The 14,009-nt window shown below is 46.1% G+C and overlaps 1 protein-coding gene across 5 annotated transcripts in view; it reads right to left on the bottom strand.

The window, feature by feature from the left end:
- Positions 1-14,009, bottom strand: part of sgcd (sarcoglycan, delta (dystrophin-associated glycoprotein)) — a 203,513-nt gene that overhangs the window by 53,107 nt on the left and 136,397 nt on the right. For all 5 annotated transcript variants that reach the window (XM_078230773.1, XM_078230776.1, XM_078230774.1 and 2 more), the window contains one exon: positions 8,439-8,511. In XM_078230773.1, coding sequence (XP_078086899.1) covers positions 8,439-8,511 — 73 coding nt within the window. The remainder of the gene's footprint in view (positions 1-8,438; positions 8,512-14,009) is intronic.

Raw genomic sequence — 14,009 nt, forward strand, 5'->3', positions numbered from 1 at the left:
ATTGAATGGGATTTTATCAGTGAGAGTGCTTTTTTGAAATAGTGAATTAATCAATAGACATTTAAGAACTTTATTTAATCTTGACATGGGTGCTGAGGTCTGTCCATGGTGGACACGGTAGGTGTAAGATCAAAGGATGGTGGGTAGGAGGCGTTGATTGGTATGAGTTGGCATTAGCTTAGTATAGGCCAATAAACACTATAAGGGGTGGGCATGATATATCACTGAGTTGGCATAAGGACTATAAAGGGCCATGGAGGTTGGATGGATGGGCACAGGTTGGCATGGAAACTTTGAGGAACCATGTGTGGTGGATGGGGGAACATGAATTTGCATATGTTGGCATGGATGAGGTATGGGGTGTGTGTGGGGTAAATAAAGGGGTGAGTTTTGGAGGGCTGTGTTTGCTTTATTGTTCCTTTACATAGCTTTGACAAAGCGCTGGTGCACTGAGGAAGGACCTCCGCAGCCTCTGCTCTGTGTCTGGAATCATCCATAAAAGCATCTCCCCCAACAGAACAAAAATCCAAAATTTCAGGACACATTTCCCAGGTTTGCAGGACCAGAAATTTTTCTGACCGCACTCCAAACCAGGGATCGAAAATGTAGTCCCAACTTCGACAATCTATATCTGTAATTGAAAGTTCTCAAGCCCGGAACCATTCTCGTGAATCTTTTCTGCACTCTGTAAATGCCTTCGCATCTTTCCTAAAATGTGGTGGCCAGAACTGGACACAATGACCGGAATCTTGCCGCCTCGCCTGCCCCAGAATCGTGGCAGGCGAGGCTCGCAGAACGGCTTTCCCCGTTGGCCTCAGGCTGGACCTTATGAGCCTTGGGCAAGCGAGGCAGTAAAATTCACGCAAGTATTGCTGCTGAACCTAAACCAATGTTTTCTACAAGTTTAACATAACCTCCTTGTTCTTGTACTCTATGCCCCTATTAATAAAGCCTTGGATACTGCATGCTTTGTTAACTGCTCTCTCAACCTGTCCTGCCATTTACAGGCTAATGAAAATATAGCAGAGTCTTACAAAAACACACGACTGCTTAGCTGTTTGACAACAGACTAATGAAAAAGTAGCCATGCTGCAAGAACAAGCCCCTTGATTTATGTCTCACCCGCATGACCATTCCAACACTTAACACATGAAAGAAAGAAAACGTTGGCTATGTGGAGGATGCAGATAAATTTTAAAAATTGCAAAGCATAGACTTGAGATAAGGCAAGGATCTGTAATTGCATTCCAGGAATGTACTCTGGTTCTCAAGAAGAGAATATTTAACTGTGATTTTTAAATGATCAACTAATGAAACTGATAAGATGCCAGCATGTATTTAATATTGGGAAACCACGGTCAGAACGTCCTGTCCCCATTGTGGCGGTACCCCTGGTGGAAGATTCGGCAGCCCAGCCAAGGGACTAGATGATCCCAGCGGTAGGCGGGGCCAGAAAGTTCTACCCCATATCTTCAAGAACGATATTTTCTTTTACAATTTGGAAGGACCTGGCATTATTTCAGCATCCTGGGAGTTGCCAATGATCAGAAACTGAACTGGACTAGCCATATAAATACTGTGGCTACAAGAGTAGGTCAGAGGCTAGGAATCCTGCAACGAATAACTCACCTCCTGACTCCCCAAAGCCTGTCTCCAAGACACAATTCAAGAGTGTGATGGAACGCTCTCAACTTGCCTGGATGAGTGCAGTTCCAACAGCACTCAAGAAACTCGGCACTATTTAGGACAAAGCAGCCCACTTGATTGATACCACATCCACAAACATTCGCTCCTTCCACCACTAATGGACATTAAGGAACGTTTAGGGCATTAAGGAAGATTTTTCTTTTCACTGTTCCCAGGAGCTGTGAAGAGGAGACTTGATGGCTTGCATTTTCACTCCCAGTTTGGGAGCCGGGACATTACCCAGCTTCACAAACCTGACCCAGGAAAAAGTGGCCCAGAAATTGGGATTTTCATTCGGGGGTTATGGGATTCTCTGGAAGTCAAGCCTGCCACCCACAGAATGCACATGGGGGCTGCCAGGGAGGCAGGCAGTGGCTTGGGCACTGTGCCCAAGACTTTAAAAAAAAGCCTTCACCGCTCACACCCCCTCATCCTCTTCTCAGACCCATGTCCCTTCCATGCCAATCTTATGTCCTCTACCCACCCACTACATATGGCCCTTTATAGCCCCTGTAGTGCCAACTCATGCTGACCCATTTTCCCATCCATCACTCTTTTCCCTTACACCATGCCAACTCATTCCATATCCACCATGGACAAACCTCAAGAACCAAACTGAGATTCAATAAGATAACATTCTAAATGTCTGTCACAGCCATTTTTAAAACTCTCATTCATAAAAACACATTCGCTGCATTTATAATCCTTAAAGCACACCTTTACAAAAGCGATTATTTCATTTAATTGCTTAATCCCTTACAAAACAAACATTGGAATTAATGGTCTAACTTCAGAGAGCCCATAGCCACTTGTAGCTGTGAATCGAGTTGCAAAATAGAAGGCACCCTACGATGATAACAGAATGTTGTTAAATCAGTCATGCAACACTAATCCAATAATGGTAGCCCTCAGCTTTATGTCAACCGAGTGAAGTAGCAAGCGCTGATTTTTTTAATATTCTAAACATTTTGTTTCAACGATTTAAAGGGCAAGAATTTAAATGCCTTGACAATTTGACAGTTGTCTTTGAAAGTTCACTTTGACACCTTTGACAGTTACCTTTGACAGTTCATTTAGACAGATTTGACAGCTGCTTCTGACACTTCATTTTGGTACGTTTGGCTGTTTCAATCGTTTGGGCAGTTAATGAGTTAATGTACATTTTATGCACATTCATGCCTAATTTTAACAATCGCAAGGGATACCTCACCTCTCCATAGGGTACCTCATCTTTCCCAATGGTGTCCTAGCACCTTATCCAAAGTAGCGCCACACCTCTCCAAAAGGAGGCGTCATCTCTTCAAAGCACTCCACAAAATTCAGACCTGCCCCGACCAGGTCTAAAGTGCACACATCTAGGTCAACAAAATTTCACATGAGTGGAGGCAGCTGCTGATTTATACGGACAGCTGCCTCCACGATACTCACTTGCAGAAATCCTGAACGGGCCCACCTAAACCACCCCCCCCCCCCCCCCGCCGAAATGGTAGGTGCCGTGTTTGGGGGCTGGTCGTCTACCAATTTTACAATGGGGAGGGTCCCCATTATTGTGAAAGTCCAGGCTGGTGTGCCATTCTTTCAGTGCTGTCTACAGTATTCATAAGTGGCACTCAGAGTATTATAAAATAAAATACAGCTCAGAGACACATAACAAGATATCTAGGCAGGTGACTCAAGCTTAGTCAAAGGGGTCGAATCCTGGCTTCATTAAATATCCATGAATGGCAAAAAGGCTCCTTGCCCCTCCTGAGGTAGGCTGTAGAATTTTCTGGCTAATTCATAGCAAGTGGGCAATTTCCTCAAGCCCATGTCATTACGTTGATCTCTGATTATTTCATTATTGGAGAAATCATCAAGGGTGCTATGCAGGAGTACGGAACCAATGGCATCGATGTTTGGATGTTTGTGTTTAACTGCACATGTGTGGACACCAGATGTTGCTGTCGGCTTCACAATTGGAATGATGGTGAGCACTGACAGTCGATAGATTGTTGATCTCTCAGGAATTCAAGGGATTTGGGGTGCGGGCAGGAAAGTGTAGCCATGATCATATTAAAGAGTAGGTCATTGGAACAGCCCAACGGTCTTCTCCTGTTCCTATTTCTTATATTCTTACCTTTTATGTACTAGGAAACTACCTGAAGTAGGCACCAGCCCAGTATTGACATGCAAATGGAATGGGAAAATAGCTTTTCACCCAGGCAACCCTGGAAATTAGGCTGCATTGCCACCCCTCCAGAAGCAATACAACTCCAGCAAGGGCCTGAGGACAAATTGGCCTTTGCATGCTTCTCAGAGTCTGAAGTGAGGAGGTAAGATCATAAAGACTGGAGTTTTAACAGTTTAGAAGTTGCCACCATCCTAGATTCTTTGTCTATTTTCCGGCAGGAAAAGTAAAGAACATAAGTAATTTTAAAATGGATTCTTAGAAAAGAATGCCGCAAAGCTATAGGGGTCAAGCTCCAATCATCTGCCGCTACTTTAACAGAGTAAGTGGCTGATTACATCTTTTCCTCACCATTTCCACCAATCCTCTATCAATTGGTTAACAGCAGAAGATCAGGATGTCTGCTGTAGAAATCCAGGGCAAGTATTTTCTCAGGATCCACCTATCAGTGGTATTGACAAACGCTTACAGTTTTTGGAGGCCAGATAGAAAATCAGGACACCTGACAAAAATGTCAAGAAGCAGAAGCCTGTGAAGGGAGTGGACCATTGACTTGGATGGTAGGACACAGTACAGAGAGATTGCACCTTTAAGTTCAGTTCAATAACGCAGTAGGCCAACTTCACTATTCACAACTGTAATATAGGGCGGCACGGTGGCAGAGTGGTTAACACTGATGCCTCACAGTACCAGGGACTCGGGTTCAATTCCAGCCTCGGGTCACCGTCTGTGTGGAGTTTGCACGTTCTCGCCGTGTCTGTGTCGGTTTCCTCCAGGTGCTTGGTCTCCCCCCAAAGTCGGTGGGTTGGGTGGATTGGTCATGCTAAATTGCCCCTTAGTGTCAGGGGAATTAGCAGGATAATATGTAAGATTACGGGGATAGGGCCTGGGTGGTCTTGTTATCGGTGCAGGCTCGATGGGCTGAATGGCCTCTTTCTGCACTGCAGGGATTCTGCTTTTTCAGCAATGAAATTAACTTACGCTGATCACACCAATTGCCTCTAATCACTTTTTACAACTTTACTTTGGGCAAATTTAAAGATTGGGACACGCACATACATGGCTGAAAGTAGAAGCTAAGAAAATCAGAAAAATACGTTTAAAAATGGATAAAATTTTAGTTTAAAAAATCCATTTATTATTTAGTAGCACTCCACGAATACATAATCATCCTTTCAGGGTCAGTTCTGTTTATTGAAATTTTATTTAATCGCATCGCTGTTAAAAACTGATTGAACAAGGTGTAACTTGTTGCGGGCTTTCCAACAGTGATGCGGAGGTGGGACAGTTTAAAGTTTTCAGTTTTCAATGATATTAATAATTGGCAGCTCTAGGGGTGGTGGGGGTGGGGGTGGGGTGGAGGGGGTCTGGGTCTGGGAGGGTCCACAGAACAACTGTGTTATTACCCTGAGTGACAGGCCCCCAACTTCAGTCTTGCTGCATCAATCTACATAGGCTTGATATCCTGAAGTTGCAGCGTTGATGGAGAATGCTGACAGCTCAATGTCAAGCACTCCATGCTCAGAAAATGTGGCCAGTGCAGAAGAAAGCAGTACCAGATAATAGGGCTGTGGGAGTCAGCTTCAGTAAGAAACAAACAATCAGTCACTTGAGTTCGTATCTGACACAACTGAACCTGACCTGAGCTCGAGTCAGGTCTAGAAATAACTGGAGAATTTCAGGTACAGCAAGTAATTAGGAAAGCTAATGGAATATTACCATTTATTGTGAGGGGAATTGATTCCAAAAGTAGGGAGGTTATGCTTCATTTGTACAGGGCATTGCTAATACCACATCTGGAGTGTTGTGTATAGTACTGGTCTCCTTACTTCAGGAAAGATGTAGGCCGGAATTCTACCACTCGCCCGCCATGGGAATCGGAGCAGGCAAGGGGCGGAACATGGAAAGGTCCGTTGACCTGGGGCGGGATTTTACGGTTTCAGGAAGAGCGAGGCTGTGATCTTATTGAATGGCGGAGAAGGCTGGAGGGGTTAAGCGGCCTACTCCTGCTTCTAATTGCTATGTTCGTATGTAACTTCGAAGCTAGATGGGTCTGACTTTTTAAATGAGTGGCTGATTCCTGCAAATCTTAAAACCCTTGGGTTTCCTTTTGGTTTGGGTCTGTTGATGGACACTTAGGGTGGCACAGTGGTTAGCACTGCTGCTTCACAGCACCAGGGACCTGGGTTCGATTCCCAGCTTGGGTCACTGTGTGGAGTTTGCACATTTCCCCGTGTCTGCGTGGGTTTCCTCCGGGTGCTCTGGTTCCAGTCTGGAAGACATGCTGGTTAGGTGCAATGACCATGCTAAATTCTCTCTCAGTGACCGAACAAGCGCCGGAGTGTGGTGACTTGAGGATTTTCATAGTAACTTCTTTGCAGTGTTAATGTAACCATACTTGTGACTAATAAATAAACTTTAATTAGTCACTGACAGCAATGAGTCTTGAAAGCTTATTTATCTGTATAACAACCTGCATTTAATAAATGTGCTTCATAAATCCATTATAAAGGTATATTGAGTTAAAGTAGGAAAGGTTAGGGAGGGTCACCAGCAGTCTGGTCTCCAAAAATGGGTTTTAAACAAACTCAAAGGAAGAAAGTGATGTATAGAGGTAGAGAAACAGGTGAAGAATTCCAGATCATGTTGTTTAGAAGGCTGAAAGTAAACTTTATTTATTTGTCACTGCAATGAAGTTACTGTGAAAAGCCCCTAGTCGCCACACACCGGCGCCTGTTCGGGTACACTGAGGGAGAATTTAGCATGGTCAATGCACCTAACCAGCACATCTTTGGACTATGGGAGGAAACCAGAGCATCTGGAGGAAACCCACACAGACATGTGGAGAACGTGCAAATTTCACACAGACAGTGACCCAAGCTGGGAATCGAGCCCGAGTCCCTGGCGCTGTAAGGCAGCAGTGCTAACCACTGTGCCACACTTAGTATGGTCATCATGAAAGGGGGAGGGTTACACTAATCTGGATCAGTGAAGTAGCGAGTTTGAAAGTCAGTCAGGAAGGGCTAATTACATTTTATAATTATGAAGAAAATATTAATCATAATTCTTCCAGCTGCATCTTAAAAGGATCACATTCAAATTACCCTGAAAGCTAAATCACTTTTATTTGAAACCTCAGTATTATCGGTATGAAGGACAATTTGTAGGTGAACATTTTCAGTGGGAAGTGAAAGCTACCATGTTTCCCTGCCAAACACCAAAGGATTAAAAGGATATTGTTCCGCATTCCAAGAGATTAAAGAACAAGCTTGCCATAAGTCAAGCAGTTAAAAGATATGTCTGTTATATGTCAAGCGGGTTCTATTGTTGGATCAAAACTATTCCATAGACTCACACTTTCGGTTGTTCTTTCTAATGATAAAGTCAGAAGTTTTAATCTAGCTTTTAGAATACTTTAACGAGCAGATGAAAGCATTGTTATAAATATTTACCTTGCACTAATGAAAATGCTATTAAGAATAAGCAAGCATTGGAATTGAACTTTAATGTTATTTACTTAGTTTTGTTGTCCTCTTTCTTTCATTGAGTCCTTGTAAATATTAATTAAACAGAAGATGATGCTCTGTTTGGGCTGATAACTGTCCTATGACCTCTGCTCTGTTAAATTACTTGGAAAAATATGGATACTATATCAAATGTATGCTGCTACTATTATTGTTGCTACAATTATTGCTGCTCTCTATTATTTTAAATCATTCTCTGCACCCCCCAAAGTATTTTAAACTTGTAAACCTTTGTGCTAAATATTTGTAGAGGTTAGTTGTCGGTTTAACTCTTAAATTTTAAATGCACTTATCCCACAGTCCAAAGACGTGCAGGTTAGGTGGATTGTCCCTTAGTCAGGGGGACTAGCTAGGGTAAATGCACGGATTACGGGAATAGGGCCCGGTGGGATTGTGGTTGGTGCAGACACAATGGGCCGAATGGCCTCCTTCTGCACTGTAGGATTCTATGATTCTATGATTAAACACTGACCATTACCAAAGCAAATGCAAGTTTTTTCTTCTTAGATTCACAAGAATTGGTGAATTACTAAAGGGTGATAATGAATCAGCTGGTTTTACGCCCTGTGCATGATTCCAATGGGAAGGAAATGAGATTGAGTGTAGAGGAGCAGTTGATTCACTGTCGGCCATTTTGTGCTTCTTTCAAGTGCTATATAAAAAGACTGCAAAATCCACAGTTTACTAGAAATCCGAAAGAACACTAGAAAATGCTGTCAGATAGCGTCAATACTTCCCCTCAGTTACCATTAACATCATCCCAGTTTTGACCATTAGGAGACAATCTGCAGATAACAAACTCATAAACATATTCAATATGTAGAGGAAAAGGTAGAGAAACAAGAAAAAAGAAAGAAAGGGAAAGGGAAGCTCTTATGGACAAAAGGGGAGAGGAAGGAAAGGGGAAAAAAAGTAAAGAGAGGGCTAAATGAAAGGGAGGAAGAGAAAATATTAGAATGAAGGAAAGTGGAGGGGAAATTGAAAGGATAAGTAAGAGGGGGATGAAAGAAGGGAAGACTACAGGAAAAAAGAAAAGTAAACTAGAAAATCAAATTTCATACCTCAGCCCTTTGAAAGGCTCAGCCCGAATATGTGGTGTTTCTAAAGACCTTTCAAACACAGCTCCTTCAGCACCTGTAGGGAAAGACCAGTTGATGTTACTGAACCTGAGTGAGTTTGCTTAGTGAGCCCCAATACCATTGCACATAAGAATACAGGATAGGTATAAGCAAATAACTTGCTGGCCTATCATAGAGAATTTTGACTGTACCACTCAGTGGAAGCTCCAGCCAGAAGCATTTAATGAGCGCTTGCTGTTAAATGAGCTTCCCAATGGCTTTTCTTTCTATTCATTCGTGGGACATGGGCATCATTAGCTGGCCAGCATTTATTGCCCATCGCTAGTTGCCCTTGAGAAAGTGGTGGTGAGCTGCCTTCTTGAATCGCTGCAGTCCACATGCTGTGGGTTGACTCACAATGCCGTTAAGGAGGGAATTCCAGGATTTTGACCCAGCGACTGTGAAGGAACAGTGATATATTTCCAAGTCAGGATGGTCAGTGGCTTGGAGGGGAAATTGCAGGTAGTCGTGTTCCCACATATCTGCTGCCCTTGTCCTTCTAGATGGAAGTGGTCGTGGGTTGGTAGGTGCTGTCTAATGATTTTTGGTGAATTGCTGCAGTGCTATCTTGCAGATAGTACACACTGCTGCTACTGAGCATCAGTGGTGGAGGGAGTGGATGTGGTCCTAATTAAGGGCACTGCTTTGACCTGGATGGTGTCAAGCTTCTTGCGTGTTGTTGGAGCTGCACCCATCTGGGCAAGTGGGGAGTATCCCATCACACTCCTGACTTGTGCCTTGTAGATGGTGGACAGGCTTTGTAGAGTCAGGAGGTGAGCTACTCGCCGGAGTATTCCTAGCCTCTGACTGCTCTTGTAGCCATTGTGTTTATGTGATGAGTCCAGTTGAGTTTCTGGTCAGTGGTAACCCCGAGGATGCTGACAGTGGGGGATTTAGTGATGGTTACACCACTGAACGTCAAGGGGCGATGGTTAGAGTGTCTCTTATTGGTGATCGTCATTGCCTGGCATTTGTGTGGCGTGAATGTTATTGTTCAGTAGGTTGCTTTCCCACACAAGTTAAAATTCACCCCATAATGTCACAGCAAAGTGATATAGAGGTTTGGCTCCTGCTTTACAGCTACATCTACCCAGGCTCTATCACTTTAGAAGTGCAGCAAGTGTTATCAAGAGGATATCCATCTAGGATCTCAGAAGCAATGGGGAATGACACATTCTGAAATTGGCTGAGGAGAAAGACAGCAGATCTTTTTTGTGATAAAAATAAAAGAGAAGTTTGAGAAATAGTCAACTCCCAAGACTGTTTCTCTACAGATGATGAACGACACGCTCCATCGTTCCTGTATTTTCTACTTCCCTATGAGCTGCAATGTGCCATTTTGAAAACATGCCTCTTTTCTGGGTTAAGTTTCCATGCATACTGGTCCCTCATTTTTACCATGTGTTAGCAGCCATTACTCATGTTTGCGACTGGACAGTAACAGTTAGCAGGTTTCCAGACCACAAGAGGGCACCACAGACAAGCCTAATCCTGTCTTCACCTGAAATCCACATGCACCTGTAGCAGTCGGAGTAGAATCTTGAAAGTGACAGGGTTTCCCATTTTAACCCAGAGGTGCTGACAGGAGTATTATTTTCCTTATTAACACCACCCTGGCTGATGATCACAGACTGAATGAATGCAGTGAACCATTGGGGAAAGCCCTCCGATGTGTTTTGTGTTGTTTGGATGATACCTAATAATTACCTCTCTCCCTTCCCAAACTGTAGACTTTTAAAAATAGAGTCATAGACTCATTATGACATAAAATGATGCCATTTGGCCCATCGAGTCTATTCTAACTGTGTGTAGCGCAATCCAGCCAGTCCCATTTCATTGCTCTATCCTTGTAGCCCTGTGACTTTATTTTGCTTAAATGTGGATTCGATTTCCTTTTCAACTTATTCGTCACCACTGCTTCCACCATGCTGATAGCAATGAGATCAATGTCATTGTGGTGAACCATCGTTGGTTCACCACTGGGGTTTGTTACCATGTTACTGTTGGGCTAGGGTGTTATTACTGTGGGGGTTGTACTATGTTGTTGGGTTAGGGTGTTTACCTGTTATGAGAGTTATCGTGGCACATTCCAGTGGGGTCCCGCCTCCGGTGGCAGGGTATAAGACCCCCTGCTCCGGCAGGACCCCTTCAGTCTGAACTGGTGTATTCGTGTTAGTAGTTCCCTTGTTACTTTATTAAAGCCTTCAATACCGAAGCCTTGATTCCATGTGCTTATTGACGCACATCAATTTAATAAAGTAAACAGAAAACTCACAACTGTGCAACAAGAAGAAAAAAAAACAGAGAGTATGGAACAGATCCTAAAACCGGATCGTCTGACACTGGACCCACGTGCGGTCGGTGCAGCTAACACATTCGACCATTGGTGGAAGTGCTTTGAGGACTACCTGGCAGCCTCGGTAGCTATCACTACGGACAGTGATAGACTCCAGGTCCTCCACGCGAGGGTAAGCGACACGATTTATCTAGCCATTCGTGCAGCTCCCACTTACCAGGGTGCCGTCGAGCTCCTAAAGAATAGGTACATTATGCCACCCAACGAGATACATGCTCGTTACCTCCTCGCTACACGACGTCGGCAGTCGGGCGAAATCATGGAGGATTATGCCAATGAGCTCCTGCAGCTTGCCAGGGGTTGCGACTGTAAGGACGTCTCCGCCGAGCAGTATATGTACGACCTCGCCCGAGATGCGTTCGTAGCAGGGGTAGGGTCCTCGTACATCAGGCTTAAATTGCTAGAAAAGGGGAAACTCAACTTGACCCAGGCAATGGGGATGGCCGTGAGGTTGGAGGCGGCGTCGAAGAGCTTGGGGCTGTACCCCGAGGACCACGTGCAGTCAACGTGGTTGGAGCAAGCTCTGCTCCCTCCTCGCCCCGCGAACCCGCGCTCCCAGACCGATTCGACGACGGCGGCAGCTCCAGGTGGCCAGCGATGCTATTTTTGTGGAGGGGCCAAGCATCCACGGCAACAGTGTCCGGCAAGAACGGCAATCTGCAGCCAGTGCGGTAAAAAAGGCCACTACGACAAAGTCTGCAGGTCCAAACCTAAAAACGGCAGTGCAGCTTGTAACCCTCCAGAACGGAGACCATCTCTTTCAGCGTCGCAGTACCCACGAGGTCCGACCACGTGCGATCTCAGGACGGCGCCAACGTGGCAGACAGAGGAGGAGGAAGACCACCAGGAGTCGCTGCGCTTGGCGCCCTCGCCCACGTGCGATCCATGGGGGCGGCCATCATGGTCCACGACGACTAGGAGCGACCAGCAGGGGTCCTCAGCATCCACATCGGCAGCATGCAGCAGCGACCAGCAGGGGTCCTCAGCATCCACATCGGCAGCATGCAGTGACGCCCAGGGGCCAACGGTGGCATCGATCTCTCTGGATCAGACCAGGCATTACAGACTGGAACATTCTATGATGGAGGTAAAGGTTAGTGGCAGAACTGTGAATTGTCTGTTTGACAGTGGGAGCACCGAAAGTTTCATACACCCTGAAACTGCTAAAAGGTGTGGACTCCGGGTTCTCCCTGCCAAACAGACAATTTCCATGGCATCACGGTCCCGGTCTGTACCGATCCAAGGACGATGGTAACTCTTGAGGTCCAGGGCACAGTTTACGAGCAATACAGGCTCCTTGTGCTACCTCACCTTTGCGCGCCAATTCTCCTCGGACTAAACTTTATGGTCCACATGAAGAGTGTGATCCTACAGTACGGTGGGCCACTCCCTTCACTGGCAGTAGGGAATCAGCCGCAGCCTCCAAATTGCCCAAAGCGCCCCGCGTGCAATTTATCCACCCTGAAGATCACGACACCATCCCTTTTTAAAAATCTGGTACCTGGCTGCAAGCCCATCGCTACTAAAAGTAGGCGTTACAGCGCTGAGGACCGGATCTTTATTAGATCTGAGGTTCAGCGGCTCCTCAAGGAAGGGATCATACAGGCCAGTGCTAGTCCGTGGAGAGCGCAGGTCGTGGTAGTCAAAAGCGGGAACAAACCTCGGATGGTCATCGACTATAGTCAGACCATTAATAGATACTCGCAGCTGGATGCGTATCCTCTCCCGCGCATTTCTGATATGGTCAATCAGATTGCGCAGTACCGAGTGTTTTCTACCATAGACCTTAAGTCCGCCTACCATCAACTCCCCATCCGCCCAGAGGACCGACAATATACGGCTTTTGAGGCGGATGGTCGTCTATACCAATTCCTCAGGGTTCCATTTGGTGTCACCAATGGGGTCTCGGTCTTCCAGCGTGCTATGGACTGAATGGTGGACCAGAACGGGTTGCGGGCTACCTTCCCGTACCTGGATAACGTCACCATCTGCGGCCATGACCAGCAGGACCACGACACGAATCTCCAACACTTTCTGCGCACTGCATCTCGCCTGAATCTGACCTATAACAGGGAGAAGTGCGTATTCCGTACGCGTAGGTTAGCCATCCTCGGATACGTGGTGGAAAACGGGGTCATTGGCCCTGATCCAGACCGTATGCGCCCACTCACTGAACTTCCCTTGCCCGCTAGCACGAAGGCACTGAGGAGATGCCTCGGGTTCTTTTCATATTATGCACAGTGGGTCCCCAACTACGCGGACAAAGCTCGTCCGCTCATTAAGTCCACGACCTTCCCACTTATGCCGGAGGCCCAATTGGCCTTCAAGGTTTTGAAGAGCGACATCTTGAAAGCCACGATGCACGCGGTGGATGAATCCATCCCTTTCCAGGTGGAGAGTGATGCATCTGACTTCGCCCTAGCCGCCACACTAAACCAGGCAGGCAGGCCTGTCGCGTTCTTTTCCCGCACCCTTCAAGGCCCAGAAATTCGGCACTCAGCGGTGGAAAAGGAGGCTCAGGCCATTGTGGAGGCAGTCAGACACTGGCGCCATTACCTGGCAGGTAAGCGGTTCACCCTGATCACGGATCAACGATCCGTGGCGTTTATGTTCAGTAACACGCAGAGGGGCAAGATCAAGAACGATAAGATCTTGCGGTGGAGAATTGAGCTCTCCACCTATAATTACGATATTATGTATCGTCCAGGGAAGCTCAATGAGCCCTCGGATGCCCTCTCGCGCGGAACATGCGCCATCATGCAGGAGGACCGCTTGAAGGCTCTCCACAATGATCTGTGTCATCCTGGAGTCACCAGACTCTACCACTTCATCAAAGCCCGCAACCTGCCCTACTCGGTGGAGGATGTCAGGTCAGTAACTAGAAGCTGTCGGATTTGCGCAGAATGCAAACCACACTTTTATCGACCGGACCGGGCACAATTGGTCAAGGCCACTCGCCCTTTTGAGAGGCTGAGTGTGGATTTTAAGGGCCCCCTTCCCTCAACGGACCGGAATGTCTATTTTCTCAATATAATAGACGAGTATTCCCGGTTTCCGTTTGTTTTCCCCTGTGCGGACACGTCAACTGCCACCGTCATCAAGGTTTTCAGTGAACTTTTTACCCTGTTCGGGTACCCCTGCTACATTCATAGCGACAG

The sequence above is a fragment of the Mustelus asterias genome, chromosome 16, assembly GCF_964213995.1.
Source record: "Mustelus asterias chromosome 16, sMusAst1.hap1.1, whole genome shotgun sequence".
Lineage (NCBI taxonomy): Eukaryota > Metazoa > Chordata > Chondrichthyes > Carcharhiniformes > Triakidae > Mustelus > Mustelus asterias.